This window comes from Syngnathoides biaculeatus, chromosome 18 (genome assembly GCF_019802595.1).
Source record: "Syngnathoides biaculeatus isolate LvHL_M chromosome 18, ASM1980259v1, whole genome shotgun sequence".
Classification (NCBI taxonomy): domain Eukaryota; kingdom Metazoa; phylum Chordata; class Actinopteri; order Syngnathiformes; family Syngnathidae; genus Syngnathoides; species Syngnathoides biaculeatus.
In genome coordinates, this window is record NC_084657.1 from 15122526 (window position 1) to 15150491 (window position 27966).

At 42.5% G+C, this 27966-nt stretch overlaps 1 protein-coding gene across 17 annotated transcripts in view; it reads left to right on the plus strand.

Annotated features, from left to right (window-relative positions):
- The first annotated feature begins 935 nt into the window (after window positions 1-935).
- Window positions 936-27966, plus strand: part of tcf7 (transcription factor 7) — a 47864-nt gene continuing 20833 nt past the window's right edge. For 12 of the 17 annotated variants that reach the window (XM_061804106.1, XM_061804108.1, XM_061804110.1 and 9 more), the window contains exons 1-3: window positions 936-1451; window positions 1610-1682; window positions 5765-5874. In XM_061804106.1, coding sequence (XP_061660090.1) covers window positions 1239-1451; window positions 1610-1682; window positions 5765-5874 — 396 coding nt within the window. In that variant the 5' untranslated portion in view covers window positions 936-1238. The remainder of the gene's footprint in view (window positions 1452-1609; window positions 1683-5764; window positions 5875-27966) is intronic. The other 5 variants (XM_061804107.1, XM_061804109.1, XM_061804111.1 and 2 more) reach the window with 1 other exon arrangement.

Sequence of the window (27966 nt, forward strand, 5' to 3'; positions counted from 1 at the left end):
TGCTGTTCTTTTTTTTTAAAGACTTGAAAAGGTTTTTGTTTTCAATTTGTTATTGTGGTTTGTTTATTGTTTTAAACTAGATTAACATGGAACATATGGACAGCAGATTCAGGTTGAATATTTTCAAATTTCCTGAATGCACCATTAGTTTTGGGAATGTTGTTGCCGTGGTCAGTATCCATATTATTATCCATCCGTTTTCTTTGCCGCTTATCCTCACGAGGGTCGCGAGGAGTGCTGGAGCCTATCCCAGCTTCCAACGGGCAGGAGGCGGGGTACACCCTGAACTGGTTGCCAGCCAATCGCAGGGCACATGGAGACAAATCACAATCGCCTCGGGGCAATTTAGAGTGTCCAATTAATGTTGCATGTTTTTGGGATGTGGGAGGAAAACGGAGTGCCTGGAAGAAACCCACACAGGCACGGGGAGAACATGCAAACTCCACACAGGCAGGTCCGGGATTGAACCCCAGACCTCAGAACTGTGAGGCCAATACTTTGCCAGCTGGTCCACCATGCCGCCCCATATTATTATTATCAGGTTAACAAGGAACGAGTGGAATATTCCGCAGTTTCCTGAAAGCAGCATAGCATGGAAGTTACGAGTCGTTCTTGGGATTAAACTACTGTTAAATTGCCACGAAACAACACAAAGCCAGTCGGGAGACGATTACCCGTTTTTATGAATGCTGTTATCTGCCGGTGGGCTGGCGGCGGCCCAAGTAGCCACGTATGGTGCGAACACGCCCCTGGTAGTCATGAATAATGCCGACGCTCTGCTCGAGGAGGAGGAGGATGTGGTGGTGGTGATGTCTCTTTAAGAAGTTGGTAGAAACAATCACACGCACACACACACACACACACACACACACACACACACACACACACACACACACACACACACACACACACACACACACACACGAGTCATCAGACCTGTCAATCACCACGGCGGAACCCTTTGATGTCTGGGGTCTCGTTCTGGTCCTGCTCACTCTTGCAGGAGAACATCAGTCCTCCTCCAGGCGGCCACGGGACGCCACGGTACAACTTTTCCCCCTCTTCTTCCGGACTTTTGAAGAGGACAACCCCGTAGATTTGACGTCTATCTGTTTTGTGGTTTTTTTTTTGTTTTGTTTTGTTTTTTTTTTTTTTTGGGGGGGGTCACTCTTTCTTGGTCGTGTTGGAGACACGGAAGGGGGGAAAAAAAGCGTCCACGGAATCGGACGGACGTCGACATGCCTCAGCATGGGGGGGACGACCTGGGCGCCACCGACGAGATGATCGCCTTCAAGGACGAAGGCGAGCAGGAGGAGAAGGTCCACCAAGAGTGCGCCTTCACCGAGCAGGACCTGGCCGACCTCAAGTCGTCCCTGGTCAACGAGTCCGAGATCCACCAGCATAGCCCGGCCGGCCCCGGCGGCGGCGGTGGCGGCAGCGGCGCCTCCTCGGTGGGTGCTCCTTCAACTCATTTTCAACCATTTGACCCCACTTTTTTAACATTGAGCCACCGTAAAATACCGCCAAACATACATGTGTCCACCCTCGACATACTTTAAGTCACTTTGAACCTCGTTACATCCTACTTTTGAACTCTTCCGACCTCCAGGCGGTGAGGCGAGGGCAGCTGGCCGAGCAGCAGAGGGGCTTCGCGGACAAGCACAGGGAGCACCTCGATGCCGGTAACGAGACGACCAAAACACTTTCAATATTAATTCTATGTTCAGTAAGACTATTAATACGCTTGTCGTGACTATAACAAGGTTTTTTTTGTATTTTCATTGAGCATGTCAAAGTATTTTTTTTGGTCAAGGGGGCACGTGCTGGTCCGCGGCAGCTTCAAAGAGTTGTGTTTCAAGGTGCCCGCTGTAAAAAATGTCATTTTTTTTTTCCCCCAAAAAACAAGGCTACATTTTTTTTATTAATTATATATTGATGGAACATGAAGGAAGTCGGTCAGAATGTCATACGTGAAAATATGTCTATCATATGTGCAGAAATCCTGTTAATTATTGCATTCATGAGCGCATCTCTTACTGTTATGACTTGTTTAAAAATATCAAAGGGCAGTGAGTTTTGATTTGAACTGATTTTAAGATGGCTACGCTATGAATCTCGAGGCAAATATTTGGACTAAATTTGAGATCTTTTTTTTATTACCTTTTTACATGGTCAACCGGGGGAGGTTTTGACACCGAATCACCTTTTTAGTCATCTAAGCAATTTAGAAAATCTATATGAATGCCTTTAAACATGCTAACTAGTATTTATTATTTTAAGGACAGTATTCACTAACTGGACACAATTATTTCTGTCAATTGGGACTTGAACTCTTGTAATGACTAATTAAAAGAAATACATCTTTGTCTCTGCATATAAAGTTAGAAAATTAACACGTAGGCTCGAGAAGCTTGTCACGCGTCGAAGGATCTGACACACTGTAACTAACAACATTGTAAACAATTGCGTTGCGTTCGGGAGCGTCACATCTTTAAGGATTTGTACGACACGGCTGAAAGTGACGACATTTGTCAAATAACACATAAGGACAAAACTACACGATAAGGAATGTATGTTGACATGTCATGTGGCTGGCCTTTTGTTTTTGTTTTGGACATTGTTTTGACCTTCAACTTGGTTGACGTGTGAGGCAGAATACAGGTACAGTTGGAATATTTCATATTTTATAGAATGCAGCATACGAGTAAGTGGAAGTAGTGCCCAGAAGCCATGTTTTGTTGTTGTTGTTTTAAGAGTTAAACTAAATTGTCATATGGAATGCTTGTGGGAGGGGGGGGGGGAGACCCACTTGGGGTATTTACTATTTTCATGAATGCGGCATCAGGATTGTGGTTATGGTGGTGAGCAGTCATGTTTTTGTTGTTTCAACTGTTACGATAGGTTGACCTGGAATATGGATCTACAGGAGGTGGGGCCTTTCCTGTTTTATCAAATCCAACAGGTGGGGGGAAAAGACTTTTTGTAAACGTTGAAACTGACACGGAGCAGTTGATATCCAGATCAAGGGGGGATATTTCCTACTTTATTGAATGCAACCTAATTATAGGGGACTTTATGCAACGTAGTTTGTGGCAGCCATGTTTTTAATGGGTTGAACTAGGTTGATGTGAAATATTTGTGACACAGATCACAGTTGGATGTGGTGGGATTTTTTTTCCCATTTTCCTAGAAGGGAGCATAAGGGTAGTGGAATTGAAGGTGGCTGTGGTCAGCAGCTAAGTTTAAACTGAATAGTTTATGTTTTTCAATAGTTAAATTGGGTTGCCATTGAACACTTGCAATACTGAAGCTGGTGAGTAGTTCCTATTGTATTGAAGGCAGCATACATTTTGTGAAAGTATTTATTTGTTGTGGTTGTTTGTTGTCAAAGTAGGCTGACATGACACGACAAAATAAAGATCTAGGTGTGATATTAACCATTTCGTTCAATGCAACAAAAGAGTCGCAGAACTGAGGGTGGTGATTGTCAACGGGCATGTTGTGTTTTGGGAGAATTCACTGAAGTTGACAGAACACTTGGAAACCACAACAAGTTGGAATATTTCCCATTTTATTGAATATGACGCTGGTCAACTCAACAGAAATCTAATGTCAGTTGTTTTTTGTTGTTGTTTTTGTAATAAGATTGTCATAGAACACTTGGAAAATAAATCTTAGTGCTGGTGCCATTTTCATTTTGGTCGACCAATAGACATTGGCGGCGCCGCTGTTTCGCTGAAGTCCTGCAGGTTGCCGGTAGCGCTCTCTTCAAACATTTACCGACTGTCTAAACAAATCCAGAAGAAGTCATTAATGCCATCTGTGAACTTGGAATACAGTGCCAACAACGCAACAACTGCTCTCTTTACACCGTGTCGATCTAGTTGATGAGACCAACCAACACTGCTATAACTTGACACACCTGATGCTAACGTTAGCGCCGTTGTCCTCCCGTTGCAATGTGCTTTACATCAAATTTGATAGCGTAGCTTTGCCTTTGGGGTATTGTTCGGTGTCGCTATTTCTGGTGTAGAAATACAAAAGTGGGAGTAAATCCATTTTTGTTGTTTTTTATGAACAGATTTTAACTTTGTTTTCTGTGATCATTTCATTGACGTGAATGCATTGAAGTCCCAAATTGACAATCAAAAAAATCTGAAAAAGCTCGTATGATGGCATTCCAGCTAACAGACATTCCAACAGCTTCTTCCCGCTTGCAATTAACTTCTTAAACAGCTAACATTCAATTATCATTCAATTTATTATTTTATTAATATAATTATAAACTTTTTGCACAATTGCCCCCCCCAAAAAAAAAATTGTACCGTCACTGCGAGATTACTAGCAACCTATTATTGCTCACTGACTGTTTTCGCAATGTTTTGATTTCTCCAAAAGTACACTGTCAATTGCAAAGATGATTCTGATGAAGTACATTTTAAAACCATCATACGTTAACTGCCTTTACAACACAGCAACTTCTTCTTGAAATGCATGAAACAAATATACATTTTTCATGTTTTTAACATCTTTTCCAAGGTTGAGTGATATCACAAAAATAGACTTGACTTGTCAAGCAATGATACAAACAATCGTATACTCTTATGTATTTACAACGCCAGGCCACGTATTTGGTAGTGTTTTGCCTAAGACCGCACCAGCCGAAACCAAGACTTGTTCGACAGCAGAGCCCGTCGAGACCAATACCAAGACATCTGGGGCATTGTGACCGAGTCAAGACTGTGACAAGATAAAAACCATAAAAAAATCGAATTAAAAAACCGTGACAAGGTTGAACAGTACAAATGTATATTCTTTTAAATACATTTGACAGTCAAAATCACAGTGTGTGCATCTCTATCAAAGAACAACATGCAAAGATCTCAAATATTTCAAAACAGTAAAACTTAACACTCACAAAAAAAAAATCAATGTTTGTATTTCAAAATTAAGATTAGAAAGAGAGCATGAGTACATTTAAAAAACAAAATAGCCAAAGTATAATACATGTTTAAAGCACACTATTGAAAAACACACATGCACGTCCGATTGTAAACCTCCCCACCCCACCCCAACGTGGGCTTTGCCCCAAAGGCATATTTATTCGCCAACTTGGATCAGGAAAAAAAAAATAGCGCACCCGCATTTGGGTTGACCTTCGTAGTTATTCTTCTAGCCTGGCGTTGTGTCATATCCTAAGCAGCTTCTTATTGACTGACCAATATGTCATAAATTAGAGTACCTGCAGGTTAAAAGCATATACAACACTATGAGATTAATTCTAAGTACTGCATATACTTTACATTATATTGACAAGTGCTCAAAATGCTGTTTGAGTTGTCGGTTGTTAGGTGGGTATTGGGCGGCCGTGACGCTTTGTTTGGAAGAGCTGAAGAAAAAAAAAAAGCAGTTTCGCGTCCATGTCCATGTCGGTCATGACACCGTGAATGGTGCGGCCATTACGGGAGTTATTAATACATAAATTCAACGTATTTGTGGTTTTTACTAAGCACTTCTCCTGATTAACACATTCATGTGGGTGAAGAATAATAAGTCAGCACTGGTCTGGACCGCTCTCGGCGGATAACCCAATGTCTGCCCAAACTGAGATCAGACTTAAGTCTTTTGGGAGTCGAGTCTGAAACAAGACTAAGACCGGTTTTGAGTCTTACAGCACTAATATCTGAAACTGAGGGGAAAAAAAAGTCATAATGGGGGTCATGACCCGACTAGCATTTCTGCTAATTGTTGTTTGTTTGTTTAGCAGCATCGAAACATCAAGATGGCAGCGTGTACAAGACGCCAGGGTACCCAGGGTACCCCTTTCTAATGCTGCCGGACGCCTACCTCCCCAACGGCTCCGTGTCGCCGACGGTAAGTAAATCAAGCGCGTTCTTGTCTTGACGATAGCTGTCTCAAGGGTAAGACAGCGTTTAATGATTATTTTTCAATTAATATTATTTAAATAATAATAAACCGTATGCATTTTCCTTACATTTCTAGTAAATGCTGGATGTTTTTTTTCTCCTTTTCCCCATTTTTTTTTATAATAAATTAATGTAATTGTAGAACAGTTTTGCCCAATTAATCACCACAGAATCCTGCGTGTATATATAATTTTTTCCTGATAACTAAAAATGTATTCAATGCATTTTGATGTTTTTTTTAATTTAAAATTTCCTTTATTTTGAAGTCAGTGCATTCATTTATAGTATAGTTTCTTTCATGTTCATAAACTCTAAATAAAACATGCATTTTAATATTTTTACACGTTCCCCGATTAGTAAATCTGGATTTTTTTTTTTAATTTCACAGTAGTTTTTTTTACTTTTTTTCCTCACATAATTTATGCATGTTGCAATATATGCATTGTTTTACTATTTTGTCGAATTCATTAGTAAATAATCATTTTTTAATCACAATTTCCAAATTCATTAGCAAATAATGGATTATATTTGACTTGCGTTCTTCTTAATGCCAATGCAAATAATGCAAGAATCTTAATGACCAAATCCAGATTATGCTTTATGCGTGCACACAATTTGGAGTTGTTCCAAATTCTGTTTGTTGGGCCTCGGCGCTGGTTTGTACTCGGCTTACTGTCATCTTTTGTTTTTGCTTTGTTGTGCATATATGGACACATGCAGTATATTTTTTAAATGCAAATTACATGTCTGTAAAAACATTGCAATTCTTCACTTGAGGTTAGCGAGGACTTAAAAAAAAGTCACGGAAAGTTATGATGTCACTTTTTAAGATGAAGACAAGCCTGTTTTGCTTCCGTCTAATTGTGAGAAGATTGTATGATAGCACGCGTATGTGTGTCTGTGTGGGCGTGTGTGTCGTCGCTAGGAAGTCTGCCACCACTGCTAATCGCTATCAAGCGCGCTCTTTGATCTTGTTTGTTTGTATGTTTGTTTGTTTGCGGCCTCGGCAGAGGTCGCATGTGAGGGTTTTGAGCGAACGTTGTTGACGAAGGCGACAAAGGCTGCAAACTTTGGGCCAGCCGATCGAGATTTTGAATGATAAACAATCCCCAAGTGACAGTGACAGTCGAACAGGAAAACGGAGAAATTTCAAGTTGTTCAAACTTGATCGGGCAAAAGGGGATTCTGTGCCGTAACGGTGCCTCGCCATTTATTTGTAGAATCAGTTACTTTTTTTTTTTTTTTTTTTTTTTACATAGAAATGAAGTGAAATTCCATCTGAAAGAATTAATTTGAACGCTAATTCAATTACAAGAAAAGGTCGACATGAAATCTTTACCTCGAAGCTTAGCGGGGCAAGCTTTTCCGCACGGATTGCGAACAAACACATCGCAATAAATTAGTCACAAAGAAAACCCATGGAGAATGTCCACAGTTTGGGATTATTTTATGACGATAAATGAATAACGTTCTGGCACGGCACCACTTCGAGAAACTGCTATGTACAACGTGAGCATGGTGACACCAAGTGAACAAAAATAACATGCGCGCCTCACTTGGAATTTATTGTATTCCACGTTGGTATTGTTTTAACTATACAAAATGGATTTTTAAAGAATCTGATTATTTGATTAATCGATGGGATAACCAGTGAAATACTCTTCTAAAATTACTTACCTTACCTTAAAATTACTTATCTTTTAACAAACCGAAAGAAACATACTTTTTTTTAAATTAATAAACTGTATTAAATAAAACATGCAACATAGAGTGGGGTTGCATATTTTTGCTGTTTTCTGTTGGTGTACAGCAGTTCAGGAGGAGTAGTGGTCTGGAAAGAAAAATTAAGAAATATTTTGTACGGTGGAGGCACGGTGGTTCAACTGGTAAAGCGTTGGCCTCACAGTTCTGAGGTCCCGCGTTCAATCCCGGACCCGCCTGTGTGGAGTTTGCATGTTCTCCCTGTGCCTGCGTGGGTTTCCTCCGGGTGGGCACTCCGGTTTCCTCCCATATCCCAAAAAAATGCAACATTAATTGGACACTCTAAATTGCCCCTAGGTGTGATTATGAGTGCGGCTGTTTGTCTCTATGTGCCCTGCGATTGCCTGGCAACCAGTTCAGGGGGTACCCCGCCTCCTGCCTGTTGACAGCTGGGATAGGCTCCAACTCACACCGCAACCCTCGTGAGGATAAGCGGCACAGAAAATGGATGGATGGATTTTGTACAGTCGTAATATGTGCTTCCTTGTTGGTTTTTCATGAACAACATCTCCCACTATTGGCCTGGCATGCACTGTACAGCACCATCTCACTTTTTGTCACAAATACCACCTCAGTGTTTTTAATCCCACGTTTCCATGCATCTCCTCCTTGTGTCGTCACTCCTCCCTGCTCCTTGTTTAAATAGGATCAAGGGAAAGTTAACCCCCCCACGCTCCAGGATTTTCCTACTTCCTCATTTCCCTTTTGTAATGCTGCTTAGAAAGGGTTTCGGTGACTTACTCCGCTGGTAAACAATAGCGACAAAGTTGTCTGAGGCCTCTGTTATCCCCGCAATGAAACCCCCTCATCGCCTTCATTATGACTCAAAAGGACGTCGAGATGAGTTGCGATTTTTGGAAATTCAGCCTCCAAAGCCAATTGCACTCGCCAATGTGAATTTTGGTAATGTGTTCACCTCCCCCCCAAAAAGTCTCAAAAGGCTTTTGCTTGGACGTGCCTATCATGACCCGGTGGCAACAAAGATCGATAAGCAGCTGTGAAACAAACACTTTTTTAGGAAAATTCGTCCTCTGAAGCCAGATTGATGAAGCAACGGAAAATTTGCTCAAGAAGCCATGCCCAAAAATGCACATAAAGTCCGCCATTTTGATTTGACAAGGCAGTCATTTTGACACCAGTTTGATGACTTGCCATTAAAGGGAAATACATATTTGAACCCCCCCAAAATCACTTTCACTGACCAACACGAAATTTGTTACTCATCTCCATCAGCACTAAAAAGCCTCAAGAAACCCATACATCTATCCATCCATTTTCTTCACTGCTTATCCTCACGAGGGTCGCGGGGAGTGCTGGAGCAAAACCCAGCTGTCAACGGGCAGGGTACACCCTAAACTAGTTGCCAGCCAATCATAGAGCACATGGAGACAAACAGCCACGCTCACAATCACACCTTGGGGCAATTTTGTGTCCAATTAATGTTGCATGTTTTTGGAATGTGGGAGGAAACCGCAGTCCCTGGGGGAAACCCACGCCTGCACGAGGAGAACATGCAAACTCCACACACGCGGGTCCGGGATTGAACCCGGGACCTCAGAACTGTGAGGCCAACGCTTTACCAGGCGATCCACAGTGCGTCAAGAAACCATGTCTGAAAATACACAGGAAGTTGGCCATTTTGACCATTTATTTCCAAAGAGTCCCTCACAGAAAAACTTGATGTAGAGATTTTTTTTTATTATTTTTCGATTTTTTGTGTGACACCAGCAGCCGTGTTGTATTCAGAAGATCCTGCATTCCACGCGTCTCCTCTCTGTATAATCTCTCTTCCTTGCAAAAGGAACGCTTGGCGTTTTGCAGATTAATATTGACACAAAATCCTACCTTGACAATGTTAACAACAGCCGAGAGGTAAACACACGTGCCTTATAGATAAGCGAGATGAAGTCACAAACGTGCGCCGGGTGGGCTTTGAAGTGGCGGGTGGCCGAGGCTTCCGACTATCTCCTGAAGAAGAACGGGGGAAAACGTTTTAAATGGATATCAAAAGACGGCGGGAAAAGCCCCCTTTGAGACAGCCCCCGGGTGTTTGTACCTGTAATTATTCATTTTCCGGAAGAAGGGTGGGGCAAACAGGTGTTAGTGTGTGTTGTGGAAGTGGCTCTTATATTTTATATTTTCATAAAAAGTCACATAATGATGATGATTAAACCAACATCAATAAAACGTCGGGATCCGGTATGTTTGTTTCTTGGCAACTGGATTACACAAAACTATGCTGAAGCAAGCAACTATTTTTTTTTAATTTTATTTTTTTCATCCAGCCATTATCTGAGCCTTTATCCTCAGTAGGGTCACGGGCGTGCTGGAGCCTATCCCAGCTTTCAAGGGGCAGGAGGCGGGGTACACCCTGAACTGGTCGCCAGCCAATCGCAGGGCACATAGAGACAAGCGGCTATTCGAACTCACATTCACACCTGCGGGCAATTTCAAGTTTTCAATCAAACCTACAATTTTGGGGAAACCGGAGCGCCCGGAGAAAAAAAACCCACGCAGACACGGGGAGAACACGCATTCATCTCACAGGAGGATTTGAGTCCCGGCTCCTCAGAATTGTGAGGCAATCCAATCATCCAACGTGGTGCCTCAGTTTGTAACAATTAATTGAATTTACAACAGTGATTGCATTCATTCATGTATTTCATTCATTTCTTACTAATAGATTAATTCAACATTTCTTGCCAAACTACAATATTACTTATGGATTTGTTGATTTTTGTCATACATTCATACATAATGTATGTTGACGTTATTGATGGTGCAGAATCTCTACCCCCCCCCCCCCCGCCTCGCCATATGGCAAAAGTTTCATGGATTTATTGCCTCAGAAAAAGGGCAACAAAAGAGGATGAAACAAAACCAGTTTTTGCGTGATGTATTATAATTGATCATCTGGCCTCCACGCCCAAAACATCCTCATCGCGCGTGTCATTAAAGTTGTCTGGTTTAAAAATAGCCCGTACCAGATGAAACTCAAACCTCCTCTTCCTCCTGTTCATTCTGCTGCTCGTCGTAGTCGCTCTCCGCCCACGTGGCCGTCGCAGACCAGCCGGAGCCTCGGCGGCCGCATGAAGCGCACCGCCACACATGGCTGTGATCACGCACGGCCACCGCGGCGTCCTCTTTCTTCTACCGCCGCGCTCCTTCCTCTCCGTGACACACTAACATACATTCAGCGTGTCCAGAGATGGATGAAGACAAAACAAAAAAAAACAATACTATGGTATCCTAAAAGTGCACCTTTTGGCCTTTCCTGGAAAGTGAAATGCTTTTTATTAAAGTGTACTTCTTTAATAAGCTTACATATAAATGGAATTGAAGCTCAGCTGGAAAGCGTTGGCCTCACACTTCTGAGGACCAGCCGGGTTCAACCCCAGTGCTCCCCTGTGTGGAGTTTGCATGTTCTCCCCGTGCCTGTGTGGGTTTTCTCCGGGCACTCCGGTTTCCTCCCGCATCCTAAAAACATGCAACATTAATTGGACACTCTAAATTGGCCTCCTGCCCATTGACAGCTGGGATAGGCGCCAGCACTCCCCGCGAACCTCGTGAGGATAAGCGGCAAAGAAAAATGGATGCATGGATTATCATGATTATTATTTTTGCCAAAGTCGCATTCATTCATTCATTCAACTTCATGGCATAGGAAATTGGGGCAAAAAAGCTTTATTTACATATTTATAGATGAGAATGGGTAAACTTCAGTAAATGCATAATATCATAAATTATAGGCCTGAAATGCACGTTATTGTTATTTCAGTCATTTTTCTAGGATGGTGCCACACTTTTCAAAAATGCATTTTTTTTGTTATGCGGACTTACCTTGCGTCATTTTCGGTGCACGTCAGTAACCCCCCCCCCAGCCCCCCCCCCCCCCCCCCCAACATATTGCCAGCTACTAGCCTGGAATGCTTATTGTTGTCATTTTTAAAGGTCCACTGTCATGAAATGCATGATTTTTTAGTATGTTATTAATGAAAAAAACAGAGCCGGTGTGGACCCAGCCGTTTTTTTTCCCTACAAAACATGATTTTGACGTATATGGCTTTTTGTAACTCCCGCCATGAAAATCCTCTCGAGGGATTTGTTTTCGAGAAGAAGCAGGAAGTGACGTACAGGGCAGTAGCGCACTCAAGCGGTCTCGTCTGTTTATACTAGTTTTACCTGCTGGAAGGTAGCTCTCGTTCCTTCGTGTTAGCCAAAATACCGACTCGTTGTATTGTTGGATATTGCTCAAACACTCGGGAGGATGATTTCGCTCTTCATACTTTTCCAAAAGACCCGGTTTGTTGTGAAAAATTGATTGCACAGGTGCAAAGGACGAGAGCTTCGTCGGTTCCAAATGACAGGTAGGTGTGTATCTTCTTCTTTTCCTTTCGGCTTGTCCCGTTAGGGGTCGCCACAGCGTGTCATCTTTTGCCATCTTAGCCTATCTCCTGCATCTTCCTCTCTAACCCCAACTGCCCTCATGTCTTCCCTCACCACATCCATAAACCTTCTCTTTGGTCTTCCTCTCGCTCTTTTGCCTGGGAGCTCCATCCTCAGCATCCTTCTACCAATATACTCACTCTCTCGCCTCTGAACATGTCCAAACCATCGAAGCCTGCTCTCCCGAATCTTGTCTCCAAAACATCCAGCTTTGGCTGTCCCTCTAATGAGCTCATTTCTAATCCTATCCAACCTGGTCACTCCGAGCGAGAACCTCAACATCTTCATTTCTGCCACCTCCAGTTCAGCTTCCTGTTGTCTCTTCAGTGCCGCCGTCTCTAATCCGTACATCATGGCCGGCCTCACCACTGTTTTGTAAACTTTGCCCTTCATCCTAGCAGACACTCTTCTGTCACATAACACACCAGACACCTTTCGCCAGCTGTTCCAACCTGCTTGGACCCGTTTCTTCACTTCCTGACCACACTCTCCATTGCTCTGTATTGTTGACCCCAAGTATTTGAAGTCGTCCACCCTCGCTATCTCTTCTCCCTGTAGCCTCACTCTTCCCCCTCTACTTTTCTCATTCACGCACATATATTCTGTTTTACTTCGGCTAATCTTCATTCCTCTCCTTTCCAGTGCATGTTCCATCTTTCCAATTGTTCCTCTGCGTGCTCCCTGCTTTCACTGCATATGACAATATCATCTGCGAACATCATGGTCCAAGGGGATTCCAGTCTAACCTCATCTGTCAGCCTATCCATTACCACTGCAAACAGGAAGGGGCTCAGAGCTGATCCCTGGTGCAGTCCCACCTCCACCTTAAATTCCTCTGTCACACCTAAGGCACACCTCACCATTGTTCTGCTGCCATCATACATGTCCTGTACTATTTTAACATACTTCTCTGCCACACCAGACTTACGCATGCAGTACCACAGTTCCTCTCTTGGTACTCTGTCATAGGCTTTCTCTAGATCCACAAAGACACAATGTAGCTCCTTCTGACCTTCTCTGTACTTTTCCACGAGCATCCTCAAGGCAAATAATGCATCTGTGGTACTCTTTCTAGGCATGAAACCATACTGTTGCTCGCAGATACTTACTTCTGTCCTGAGTCTAGCCTCCACTACTCTTTCCCATAACTTCATTGTGTGGCTCATCAACTTTATTCCTCTATAGTTCCCACAGCTCTGAACATCCCCTTTGTTCTTAAAAATGGGAACTAGAACACTTTTCCTCCATTCTTCAGGCATCTTTTCGCCCGCTAGTATTCTGTTGAATAAGTTGGTCAAAAACTCCACAGCCATCTCTCCAAATTGCTTCCATACCTCTACCGGTATGTCATCAGGACCAACTGCCTTTCCATTTTTCATCCTTTGTAGTGCCTTTCTGACTTCCCCCTTAGTAATCATTTCCACCTCCTGGTCCTTCACTCTTGCCTCTTCAACTCTTCCTTCTCTCTCATTTTCTTCATTCATCAACTTCTCAAAGTATTCTTTCCATCTATTTAGTACACTACCGGCACCAGTCAACACATTTCCATCTCTATCCTTAATACCCTACCTGCCACATCCTCCCATCTCTATCCCTCTGTCTGGCCAACCTGTAGAGATCCTTTTCTCCTTCTTTCATGTCCAACCTGGTGTACATGTCTTCATATGCCTCTTGTTTAGCCTTTGCCACCTCTACCTTTGCCCTACGTCGCATCTCGATGTACTCCTTTCGCCTCTCCTCAGTCCTCTCAGTATCCCACTTCTTCTTCGCTAATCTCTTTCCTTGTATGACTCCCTGTATTTTGGGGTTCCACCACCAAGTCTCCTTCTCCCCTTTCCTACCAGATGACACACCAAGTACTCTCCTGCCTGTCTCTCTGATCACCTTGGCTGTCGTCGTCCAGTCTTCCGGGAGCTTCGGTTGTCCATCGAGAGCCTGTCTCACCTCTTTCCGGAAGGCCGCACGACACATTCTTCCTTTCTCAGCTTCCACCACATGGTTCTCTGCTCTACCTTTGTCTTCTTAATCTTCCTACCCACCACCAGAATCATCCTACATACTACCATCCTATGCTGTCGAGCTACACTCTCCCCTACCACTACTTTACAGTCAGTAACCTCCTTCAGATTACATCGTCCGCACAAAATATAATCTACCTGCGTGGTTCTACCTCCGCTCTTGTAGGTCACTATATGTTCCTCCCTCTTCTGGAAATAAGTGTTCACTACAGCCATCTCCATCCTTTTTGCAAAGTCCACCACCATCTGCCCTTCAAAGTTCCTTTCCTGGATGCCGTACTTACCCATCACTTCTTCATCGCCCCTGTTTCCTTTACCAATATGTCCATTACAATCTGCACCAATCACAACTCTCTCCCTGTCTGGGATGCTCAGAACTACTTCATCTAGTTCCTTCCAGAATTTCTCTTTCAACTCTAGGTCACATCCTACCTGTGGGGCAAAGCCGCTAACCACATTATACATAACACCCTCAATTTCAAATTTTAGTCTCATCACTCGATCTGATACTCTTTTCACCTCCAAGACATTCTTAGCCAGCTCTTCCTTTAAAATAACCCCTACTCCATTTCTCTTCCCATCTACTCCGTGGTAGAATAATTTAAACCCTGCTCCCAAACTTCTAGCCTTACTACCTTTCCACCTGCTCTCTTGGATGCACAGAATATCAACCTTTCTCCTAATCATCATGTCAACCAACTCCTGCGCTTTTCCTGTCATAGTCCCAACATTCAAAGTCCCTACACTCAGTTGTAGGCTCTGTGCATTCCTCTTTTTCTTCTGACGCTGGATCCGGTTTCCTCCTCTTCTTTGTCTTCGACCCACAGTAGCTGAATTTCCACCGACGCCCTGCAGGTTAGCAGTGCCGGGGGCGGGCGTTGTTAACCCGGGCCACGACCGATCCGGTATGGAATTCTTTAGATGAACGCTCATATTTGTTTGGCACAGTTTTTACGCCGGATGCCCTTCCTGACGCAACCCTCTGCATTTATCCGGGCTTGGGACCGGCCTACAGATTGCACTGGTTTGTGCCCCCATAGGGCTGCATTACAGGTAGGTGTGTATACAGCTACTAAAAAATCATTGTTCATCGCCGCCATCTAGGTGGATTGGGCAGGGAGGTGGTTTGACCGTGATCCACATCTCATCTAAATATGGCTCAAAACGATAGGCTAATGTTGCCCCAGTCACTTCACTCGATTGTGAGATGTTCTCTTCTCCGAAAAAAGCTTCCGTATAAGAAGGGGCGTGTTCGTCCCCAATAGTAGGTGGCACAGCGTGTTTTCAATGGCGAATGTCTGGGGTGATGTCACGGACAGTAAATGAAGCCAATGTGGCGACCACTTCAATGTCGAATGAGACTTCTGCAACTTTGCGCATGGATGACCCGCTCTCCGCTCATATTTATTTTTTCGTACAGACATTGAAGTGAATAATGGTACATGTATTTTTCATTACAATATCTATTTTAGAATGTTTATAGGCATGACACTTCGGCTTTTATCATATAATAATAAAAAGGTTGTGATTTTACTATTTTGTCTATTTAGATTATTTTGGTGCTTTTGTGGTGCGGTAGTGAGCACATTCAGGGCGGATGAAAAATTGGAGCAACTGTGACGTATACTTTGTGCAGGTGGCGCACACGCTAACATTCAGCGGCGCTAACACGACGCAGATGAAAGGAAAGAAGTGAGTGGGCAGGCAGGAAGTGCACAATAAGAGAAAAAAAGGGCTAGTAGAAAGTGTCAGAAGGGAGTGGGATGAAGACGCCGAGGTACGGTGAAGGCCTGTCGGAGAGTATAGTCGGAAGTAAAAAGTAAAAATCAGAACGCTAGCAGCTAACCGCAGAGTGCTTCGATGACGAAAACCACAGCTTCTGTCGAAAGTCACTCTTTGACGCCTTCGCCTTCACCTTTAACTCTTTCATAGCAAATATTTTGGCCCACACTTAAATTCCGTGGTGACTTTACAGTATGGCCCCCCCACACACACTTCGTAGTCAATCAGATGCAGAATTTATCGGGTAATTAATGTACAAAAATCGCAATCTTATACTGCTGTTTTTCATTTCAATCATATGGTTTCTGTGAAATGTTTTCCTGGTTGCAAGTATTGCAACTCGTTAAGTGTGTTGACTTATGTCACTGGGGGCAACTGCGTTCAGAGTTTTGTTTACACAGCACGATAAAAGCAACTGTAGCAGAAGCGAAAGAATCATATTGCGATCACAAGATATTCACTTTGAATTAAAATTCAAAAATGTCTTTCAAGACGAAACCAGTCAGTGAGACGGGGGACTATGTTGAGTCTTTGGATCAAACTACCACGGTCATTTTATGAGCTCCCTGCTGTTACAGCAGCAGCAGCCTGTTTGTGGTCTCAAGGTGTATAATGTTGTGGTCATGTACCCCAGTAGAAAGAAAGAAGAAGGGCCATATGTTTTATTCATTTCACAACATATTTATGTCTTTTGAAGGGAAGTTAGCGCAAATGTAATACGCTGGACGTTTTTTTACGGCGGTAAAATGTTACACATTTTCTTGCCCCGTGAAATCTGCCTCAGGAGCAGGAAGTACCGACTCAAACGTGACCAGGAAAAAGATGGACGGACGATTCTGTTCATCTACTTTGCTGCGTCTTTTGACTTTTACGTTTTTTTTTTGTTGTTGTTGTCAAAGCTATTGTCTCAAAAGCAGAAACGTTAGGCATCGACAAGCGCCATTTATTTTTTCCGTTTGACTACTTGTTGGCAGTAAGGGTTCTTCTGAGGCGCAGCTCGCTGTGTACAGTTTCTTGTGGTTCACCACGGAAAATACAAGCCTCACCTGAACTACACGCACACACACAAATGCAGACTTGCTAACTGTGCACAAGTGGGATTTTTTTTTTTTTTTTACTTGCTGAGCTACACGGGAAAATGTAAGCCTGAGAAAAATAGTTATCTTTTCTACTTATTACAGTATATGTTCTTCTATATATTATCGTTATGTAGTATTGTGAAGTTGTGTAATTTTAATTACCGCTGCTGGTCAAATTGACCCATTTTAATTTAAGAAGATTTATGTATTTGGAACTTTTTCTGCTTGGATTTTTATTTAATGAATTTTAATTATTTACTTGGTTAAATTTAGGGAAATAAAAAAAAAGTGCTCAAATTCGTCTTTTTAATTTATTCCACTATTAAAAAAAGTCCCAAAATATTTTTTTAAATATGTCATATAAAAACATTTTCACTCAGAGTCAAGTTGAACCATCTTTAAGTAAAATTAGTAAATAAAAGTTTTTTGTTTTTATTGTTAATGGCTGACTTAATTGGGGGGAATGTGAACGATGTTTTGTATTGACTTGATTTTGAAAGAACGGAGGATGCTGTCGTGGGGTTGGCCTCCGTCGCCCCTCCGGGAATCCGCTGGATTTTTCTGGTTGGCCACCGTGTTTTGTTTTTTGGACTTGCGCTAAGTGAATGTACGCAGATGAGGCCTAACACACACACAAAGTGGCACATTTTGGTAGCTCGTACGTGCGTGTAAATACGCACTCCGCACGTCTTTCTCTGATTATTCCTGTATCAGCTGCCGGTGGCGGTTAGTCGCACGGCCCGCGTGGTAACGATTAAGGATCAGTGACGATGCAAAAGCGCGCCAGCTCAAAACGCAATATGTGTGTTTACTTGTGCGTTCTAATACCGCATATTTACATTGCAAATCAGCAGCCGGCGAAGCAAACGGCAGATGCTTCTAAAGAGAGACTGACGGATGGATTGAAGGATGTGTGCGGGTGATAGAAGAAAACTGGCCACTAATGTTCTTTGCGTCCATATTAATTAATGCAAACATTCTTTTTTTTTTTTTTATCCCATAAGATTCAAGTCTCTCATCCATCCTTCCAATCAACCAACAAACCATCTCATCTACTGTATCTACCATGCATCCTTTCAAATAACCAGCTATATGTCCTTCTGTCTACCTATCCATCTCACATTCTGTTTATCAACCAACCAACATTTTTCCTAACAAATTTCCCACATCCCTACCATCCTTCCAACCAGGCAACAATATATCTTTCAATTTAGCGTCCATCCCCTCTAATTATTCATTCTATGAACTCTTTAAGGTTCACTGTCATGAAATGCATGATTTTTAGTATGTTATTAATGAAAAAAACGGCAGCCGGTATGGACCCATCCATTTTTTTCACCACAAAACATGATTTTGACGTATATGGCTTTTTGTAACTCCAATCATGAAACTCCTTCGAGGGATTTGTTTTCGAGAAGAAGCAGAAAGTGACGTACAGGGCAGTAGCACACTCAGGCGGGCTCGTATGTTTCTATTAGTTTTACTTGCGGGAATGTAGCTAGCTCTTTGTTCTTTCGTGTTAGCCAAAATACCGGCTCATTGTATTGCTGGATGTTGCTCAAACACTCGGGAGGATGGATTCGCTCTTCATACTTTTCCAAAAAAACCAGTTCGGCGAGAGTTTTGTGGGTTCCAAATGACAGGTAGGTGTGTATAGAGCTACTAAAAAAAAACAATAGTTGCGGAGGCAACGCTATCCGTAAGTCAGGGGTGCTAAATGTGTCGACGTTCCACCCTGGGCTAAGCTGTGAAAGGTGGCGCTCGCGGGTGGCATTGTTTATCACCGCCGCAAAGGTGAATCAGGCAGATAGCGAATGTCCCCGTGTAACGTCACAGACATAAGATTAACCCAAAAGGGCTACCACTTGAATGTCGAATGACATTTACGGAATTTTGCGCATGGATGATCCGCTCTCCGCTCATATTTATTTTTCCATACAGACATTGAAGTGAATAATGGTACATGTATTTTTCATTACAATATCTATTTTAGAATGTTAATAGGCATAACACTTGACCTTTAAACACCAAGTCTGCCCATCTCATGACCCTTCCAACCAACAATATACGCTTGTATTTACCTATCCATCCTTCCAGTTGACTAATAGACCATAACTCGAACCAGCTAATGGACCTATCCATCTTCCGAACCAACCCTCTAACCATCTACTGTACTCACCCATCTACTTACAGCCATGCAGCAAAGTAACAAAACAGACCAAATCCAACCATTTTGTATTGCGAAAATGATAAATGAGATGTCAGTGAGGTTTCAGACGGTTTCACCTGAGTATCTTGTTCCACCCTCTAAAGAATGACAGTTAGAGATTGTATTTGTCGTAAAATGTGTATTTAAAGGTCCCAAAAGGTCTCGCAGCGGAGCCTACCACTTCTATTTTGGGACGATAATTACACGCTGAAGTCGGCCACTGCATCATTATTACAGATGATCGATAGCAGAACCGACGCTGCCACCCGACCTGGCTTGGACACAAACCCCAAAAAGAGCCATGCTATGCTATCTAACGACAACACTCGAGTAAATAAGACGTCTCCGCTTGTCGAATGATACATTCCCCTAGGAACCAAAATAAAACAAATGACTTATAAACACACGAACGCACATGTATGGTAAGAATATATAAATACGCACGCCAGCCAGCGTTGACAGATGACCTCTCCGACGTGCAGCTTTGCGGTTGGACGCACGGCAGCAAGGCCTCACAAAGGATTTGGAATGAGTCCACTCGCAGTCCTACGGATGGTAGCACTCTTGCTTGACCCCCCCCCCCAACCCTCCACCCCCACCTCTGCCGCCCTGCTTGGATTAGTCCGGTGGAGCCCTGCCACGACGAAAACGTCGCCCTCTGGCTAAGACGTTACATTCAAGTGTACTTTTTGGGAGTTTATAGGCAAATGGGAGGGGATTTTCTTGGCGTAGTACGCTTGCGGTCCGGTTCTGCGACGCCACTGTATGGAAAAACACAAGGCCAGCAGGTTGCTTGCAGGTTTTAATGTGAGTACATCAATTTTTAGCTTTAACATTAATTTGAAACATGCGAAGTTGGATGCTTGTCTTCCCTGAATTCTGAGAGTTCCGTAAGTACTGGGGCGACATAACTTGAATTTCAACCTAGGTCAAAATGCCACGTAGTCTATTACAACTCTATGTAATGTAGAATAACTAATACTTTGGAAAGTGCTATGCAAACAATTTCTGCTTCAACCAAAATGTTAAAAATTAAAAATATTAAATTGAGTCAAAATTGTATGACAGTGTTCCCAAGGATGAGCTCGATAAGGTTTAGTAGTTTGTGACCCTTTTTTGTGACCGATATCTTTCAAGTAGAGAAACCCAGGCAACCCAAATCCTCTTTTAAAATTGTGACCCCATGGGTTCCATCCATCCATCCATCCATCCATCCATCCATCCATCCATCGATTTTCTTTGCCGCTTATCCACATGAGGGTCGGGGTGAGTGCTGCAACCTATCCCAGCTATCAACGGCCAGGAGGCGGGGTACAGCCTGAACTGGTTGCCAGCCAATCACAGGGCACATGGAGACAAATCACGAAATCACGCCTAGGCAGAATTTAGGGTGTCCAATTAATGTAGCATGTTTTTGGGATGTGGGTCGTAAATGTCTGAAACAGATCTTTAATCGCCATTGACAAAACATCAGGAACCCAATGACAAGGCTTCAGACTTTGCATTTGTATAAACAGATTATTAAATGAACGTTAATCTCAACACGATTCTAGTTACCCACTTAGGTAATAGGATTTCTTACAGATGCCTGATGACCTATGGAAAGACGTATGTCAGCCGTCTCAAATTCCTAAATATCCAGTAAACGTGAGCTGTTATCAGCTGAAACGCGCTTGCGCCCCAAACTCAAGGCTTATTTCTTTTGAGACGACGGAGGGGGGGAAAAAAAGCATCAGGCGCTAACATCAAATCAATAGGCGCATCAATGGCAGCAGCGTTTCCCCAAGATTAAAGAGAAACTCCACGAGAGAGCTGAGAAGGTGGCGCACTAACGGAGAACAAGAGCGTGTCAATGAAAAGGGCTTTTATTGATGTGATGGATAAAAAGGTGGACACGTTCTAATGGGGCTTTTTTTTTTCTTCTTTTTTTGCTACGAGTTAGCACCTTTAGTCCATTGAGTCCATTTGTGTGTATACCCCTTTTAAATACTCAGAGTCGTATCTTCTAAGATGGAGACTTGTCATTTTTTTTGCTTGTCATTCTGAAGCCCACTCTACATAATAAAACTGTAGTATTTAGCTCCTTGTTTACACAACAGCTGAGGTTTTTTTTTCCCAAGTAAAAATAACATAACAGGAAAACAGTTGTTCAGTTCGCACTCCATGGCTGATCAAATTTTAATTTTCAAGTATTTCTGGTAAATTTTGGACGAAAGGACAGGGTTGATGACTTAAGTCAACATCACTTCCTACTAAAAATGGACAAAATTGGAACAGTTTTGGCCACCGTTTAGCAACACTGTTATTTTTTTGCTGGAAACGTAACGTAAACACAAGTATCTTCAGTTTACATTCTGCTAGTGTTACAACCAAAACTCTAGTCGTAGTTTCTGTAAAAGTCCAGCAGAGCTGTAGTACCTACAAACTGTGAAGCACTTTTGAAAACTCAGCTACTTGATTGATAACCACATGGACGTGGCCAGAAAAAGATTTTTAGAGCCTGTTCGGAAATGGAAAAAATTTTGCAAGCCTTCAAGCCAGGCATCTCGAACTGGTGGCCCGTGGGCCATTTGTGGCACACGAGGCGTGTTTTGCGTTGGCCACATCAATATGAAAATTTAGTGTTTGCGCGGCCCTCAAGTTTTACATGAATGGCACTTCTACGGTGTTGTGTGTGGAGCTGATGAACCGACCAATCACGGTGGGGTACATGGCGGTCAGGGGCGTGATATTGACCTGGCTTGATACAAGCAGAGAAACATTTTTAGCGAGTGAAATGTACAGCGGCACTGATACACAAGCATCCTTGTTGATCTTATTTTGTGTTTAAAAATGTTTTTTTTTTTTTAATTTCTAATTTAAATTGTGCACGGAGGCTGCGGCCCAGCCTCAGCCAGACTCGGCCTCCAGCGGTCTCAAGGTAACTTGAGTTCGAGACCCCTGGTTTTAGCCGGCATCGGTATGTAGCGCACCAGATGTTGCATCAAAAGGGGAAGTCTTTTTTCCACTTTAATTTGTGACTGATGATCTGTGCGTTTCGCTGAAGATAATGAGTTTGCTAACACTTCATTTCTTGTGACGCATCACTCCTCAACCAAATCGAACCCATTCCTTGACTGTATCTTTCACACAGAACGACAAAGTGTGAAATCCAAAGGAATGAAAACGCCTGCAGTTTTTGCTCGACTGGCCACCTATGAAAATGATTCTGAGCCAGTTCCAAGCTGAAAACCGTTTGCGCCTCTTGCATCAGATGTTCCGTACGTAAATGAAAACCATCAAAATCCTGCGCGATATCCCTTCGGAACAACTTGTCACTAGCTCACTGCCAACATTCAAACGGCGCAGCATCTCTGGAGGGACGTTGGAGGAGGAGGACACGGGATGTAGTTTGGAATACATTCAGCCTTTCAAAAATATTCCTCAGAGTAGACCGCAGGACGAGGCCGAGAGCCGAGCCAGCCTGCGTGGTTGCAGGCTTTTGGTTTTGCACTCGCTGTCTGTAGCCACATCAGAGCCTTGAGGCCTGTGTAACGCGATCTGGATGGGCTGAGGAAATCCACCACCCCGCGCCCTCACCCTCTTCCTCCCCCCTCGGATGCAAGGAAGGCCCTCAGTTACAAACAATTAAGAATTCGGAGGCGCAGAGACTTTAGAGCTAATTGTTTTCGCAAATCTTGCGTCTGCGCTCTAGTCCCTTTTCATCTCCTCTCACGGCCCGCTTGATCCTATACATGAAGAAACCATGTGCGATCTGTAACCCAACCTAGTCCGACTACAGTGACGGCCGAGACGAGGACTCTGTGCGAGTAGTGTCTTTGACGAGTAATGTCCCAAATAATGACTTGAAGTCATATTCCGGCGCAACTGTGAGCAAACGGTATCCATTATGTGGGAAAAGCAGCAAATCCCCCTCGAGGCTTCATGCCAAAACCACTTGCGGCAACTTTGAACCACCAACGGGAGGCGATGTTTTTCCAGGTGTTTGAACTTTGGAGTCAACACCAGAGTTCAGTTTTTGAAATTATGGTCCTCCTTCCATCTGATTAACACGTGATGTTGTGTCTTCTTCTTCGATGGCTCACATCTTCTGTCACTGATTGGGATAACCCAAAAAACAAGTACAGTCGGTCCTTGGTTTACAACAAAGTTCTGTTCCTACTGGGGAAAACTTACAAAAATTTGCATGCAGGTCTGCAGAGCGTGCGCACAGTCTATCACTAGCCCATGCTAGCCTCACGCAGCAGTAAAATCTGAATGATGGTAAATATTTGCATTAAGAACAATTTTAGGCCATAAATCTTGAACAATTCACTGAAAAACTAGAAGTGAGGTGCTAACTAAGCATGTATTCTTGAATGCTCTTTTCAGAACCTCGAAGTGTCGCATGTCTGGACCGTTAAAACCAGAGGACCTGCTCTCAGGGACTCTAATTACATTAGAGGATTTAATTAAATCTGTAACGGTAATACTAACCATTGCAGCTTGTTATGGTTTGTTGGTAAACATGTCACTTGTTAGCAAGCATTTTTGGTCGCTCCAGGATAGAAACTGTTGAAATTTACGTCGGTATCGTAAACGTAAACACTAATCAGGAGAGTTGGTGTGTAATTTCATGAAAGTCTCCTCTTGTAGACAGAACATTAAATGTTCCTGTGAAGATGCATTATTTACATAAATTGCAACTGCAAAGTGGCTTGGTATGAAAAAAATTCTCATAAACAAAAAAAATGTACTGTTTCTTACTATGTTGTGTCAACTTCCCTCTTATATCTTCTGGTAAACTTTGCCAAACAACACAGCCCCCCTCGAAAAAAAAAAACAAAAAAAACATCCTAGAGTTACAGACAGCTGGTGTTAGCTTTAGCGTTTTACGGATGTTTGTGCGGCGTTTAAGATCCGGGAAATGTGAGAGTCTGATATCAAGAGTGACAGCTTTCATTATGACTGACGGCTCAGTCATCTCGATCATGAGAACGAGCCCTACCTGAAAGGTCATTTTTTGTTTCAATTTTCCATCCATCACCCTACTGTCCTGTTGTGTTGAAAGCACTTGCCCGAAAATGCATTTCACCCATGATACAAGACACCGGTGCTCATGTCTTTGTGGGATGCCACAAATTGCAGCACTGGGTTATGTGTGAAAGTCTTCCGTTAGGCCTCTAATGCGACAGTTTTGCTGGGTCTTTGTGTGAAAGAGGCTTTCGAAGCGAAAACTGAGGTTGTTTGTTTTATTTAGGGGGGTGGGCACCTTGGCGGGGCATTGGTCGGTTTTGGGGGGTTTGTAGCGAGGGGATGTTGCTTTTTTTAAACACGGCTGCACTGTTACGGCTGTCCCGCTTTTGATGTCAACCAAGGCACTCATTTGGACGAGGCAATGACTTCCAGATTTGGAAGTGAGCGTTTAAAGGGGGCAAAGGGTGTGTTCACGCTGGTGTGTTGTTATACTTCACCAACAAGCTAATGCTATGCTAACAAAGCTCACATTCATTCCATAGAACTTTTATCCATTATTGCAAGAACCACTCATCCCAATGGCCACTGTAAATGGGTTCAACAAACTTTTTTTTTACAATCTACTGCTCATAATTCTGGACTGAGTTGTGTAACTTTTATGGATTGTCACAAATTGATTTGGAATGCTAATGAAAGCAAATTATCTGTGGAGGTGGGTTCAAAGTCTCTTTTTTTGGGTTTTCATTTTTTTTTTGTCTTTCCCACTCTCCTGGCCACAATTCTTGACAGATTCTCATCATCCTTGTGAATAACTGAAAATCTTTTTGCTTGTAAATGTGAACAGAAGAAAATGGCAGATATTAAATTAGCTTGTTTGTGCTTGGCCTTTTATGCAGTACTGTTCACAATTCTCGAATAATTCTTATGAATTCCTTCTAACTTTTGGATTTGAAATGCTAATAGAAGCATATGTTTGATGTACATAGCTAGGCTTTGAGATCCGTTTTTTTTTTTTTTTTTACTTTCCATTGGTCACAATTCTAGACTGATTTTGTTGTTGGTGTTGTTTTTTTGTAGGAAATGATTCCAGCAATCTATTTGATTTGTAATACTTTAGCTGTGATGGCTGTAATGCAAGGAAAACATCTCCTGGTGGGGTGAGCTTTGCACCCCCTGATGAAAATGTGCCGTTGCGAGCATTAATCTCGACCATCTTGTTTTGGTCCCAAATCTGCTTTCTACACCTCTGAAAGTTTACGTTCCACTTTCAAAATAAAACAGAAAATACGTCACAGGAAGTGTGCGAATAATCCATTTCCTTTTGGCTGATGACATCAAAGATTAATGACTTCAAAAAGAGCAATTACTTGATCAATTGGTTTAAGTGTGTCAGCTAAATGCGTACATGTGTTGTGCGTGTGTGTGTTCTGCGTGTGTGTGTTTTGCGTGTGTGTGTACTTGAAAGGCCTTTTTGAGTCATGTTCATGTTGGTATTGTCGCGAGTGTTTTATGTCACTGCTCAGTGTGACACTTAATGAAAGCTCACATTGTACTTGTTTGTACTGATGCAACAGACACATGCTAAGATGCATGCTAAGGAGCGCACACAGACACTCACACACATACACAACTAATATATTCTTTAGTTGTCTTTTCATTCCATTAAAAGCGGAAATTAAAACACTCGTCTCTTTGGTCCTCCATTGGCCCGAGTGTCTTTAATCTCACCTTTGAGAGAAGATGAAACATTAAAAGAAATTAAAAGACCGTGGGTGAACCCGCCCTTTGTCACCTGAATTAAAGAAATGCTAAAATTGTCTTAGTCAAAAATAAATAAAAATGAACACGCTGTCTTCTGCAAGTATATAGTGAACATTTGCTCCTCTCGGGATTTAGGGAACAAGACCGACACAAATAGTAAAAATTGTGCGTAATTACCTATATTGGGTGGCTCATGTGCAAAAGCAGTCGTGTGTTGATTAGATTCCAGATGAATTAATTTTGTGACCATGCTCATAACTCAAAAGGATCATATCTAAAGTCATCTCTCACTGTTGAAATGAATGATAATGCCATGAATCCATTCCAGGCCCCCGTAAAACAACAACCAAAAAGCTGTAACTTGTTTTTAAAAAAGAAAAATGGCACTCTCCAGTGTTGTATTTTAGATCAATGTAAAGTAATAACATAATTCAAAAGCAGTTTTTGCATCATGATTTCAAGCACTGATTCTGCAACTCCTTCTGGTCTGCAGGCTTTGGCCACCAGGGGGGCAGTATAATACATAGACAGGTAGAGTATCCAAAGATAACTCTCATTAAGATACAATAAAATCATTTTTCACAGAGGATAAAGAATATATACCTGTGTGAGCATTGCTATATTATCTGTCTACATATGTTGCCGCTGTTTGTTGTATTTAAATAGGCATTACTAAATAATTGACATTGCAACAATTAATGCTAGTTCCATCAGCCCACTAATGCTGTTTTGCATCGTGTTGGCATCCAGCTAGGAGACTTTTGTTCGGCCAAGTTATGTATTTTGCTTAAATACATAACCTGTAATTCTCTTTTTTATTGTTACTAAAAGTGGCACCAAAAATGCCAAAGCATGAGGCCTTGTCCTCTTTTGTGAATTGTTTATATCTGCCAAGCTGCTGCATGTTGTGAAGTTAGCTGAGCTTAGTGACAGACACAACAAATGATGGTCTTCTTTTAGATGCCACTAAGTACATACGCGAGTTAATGTATTTAGTTTTTGGGACATTTTTGTTTGTTGGTGTACACCCAAACTTTAGAGACTTTTTCAAGTTAACGGCAGCATGTTTACATACATCCGCTAGCGCTAGCACAATCTTGCTGGGATACATTACGTTTTGTTGCGTGCTTGCGAGCCGTATCATATTCAAAGTATGTGAACATACCTCAAGCAAGCCTTGAATTAAAGTTCTCTCTCGAGCCACCAACACACGTTTTTCCCCGTTTACTTCTTAGAATAAACACGACGCCATCGATTGTTGTTGTTGGGGCTATGGTAACGAGTGTAACTGATCGCATTTAAGCTGACAACATAAAGCCCAATTATCATTTAAAAAAAAGAAAAAAGGATGAGGTGGTATCAAAATAGATTTTATTGCAGTACTCTGACACAGCGCAACCATGAAAGAGCACATTTGTCTTGTAAACTTATTACGTGACTGTTGTCTCTCCCATGCCGCCGAGATTTTTTTTTTAAATAATACAGTACCACATAAAATACTTGGAAAAAAACCTCAATATAAATACTGCTACGGTATATAAAAATAAATTAGCCTTTGGATTTAGATATACTGCTCACGATGGCGACGCCTGAGTAAATGTCTTTTGTGTTTTATTGGTCGGCGAATTATGACAAAGCCGATGGATAGCATACATGTAAAATTCTAAATATCGTCCGATCGCGATGCAGCACAAACTCCGTGTCTCAGTCCCACGTCTGCTAGTGACAGATGAAGCCTGTTGGATTTTGCCACTTGATATTGAGCAAAAAGCTCTGCTTTTTTAAATCTACCCCCAAAGTTCTGTGACTAAAGCACATTGTGTGTGTTCTGCAAGTATTATACGTGTGCACACTTGATTTTTGTGTATGGTGTGTAAGTGTTAGTCTGTGCGAGGTGGGTTGTGGGGGATTTCTCCTCCTCACTTAACTACAGAGCGGTCTGATAATAACGGGGTTGGGGCGAGCGCCTCCCCCCCGAGCGCGCTCAGAAAAGGCGGATGGCGCTCTGGAAGCCACTTCAAGGGTGG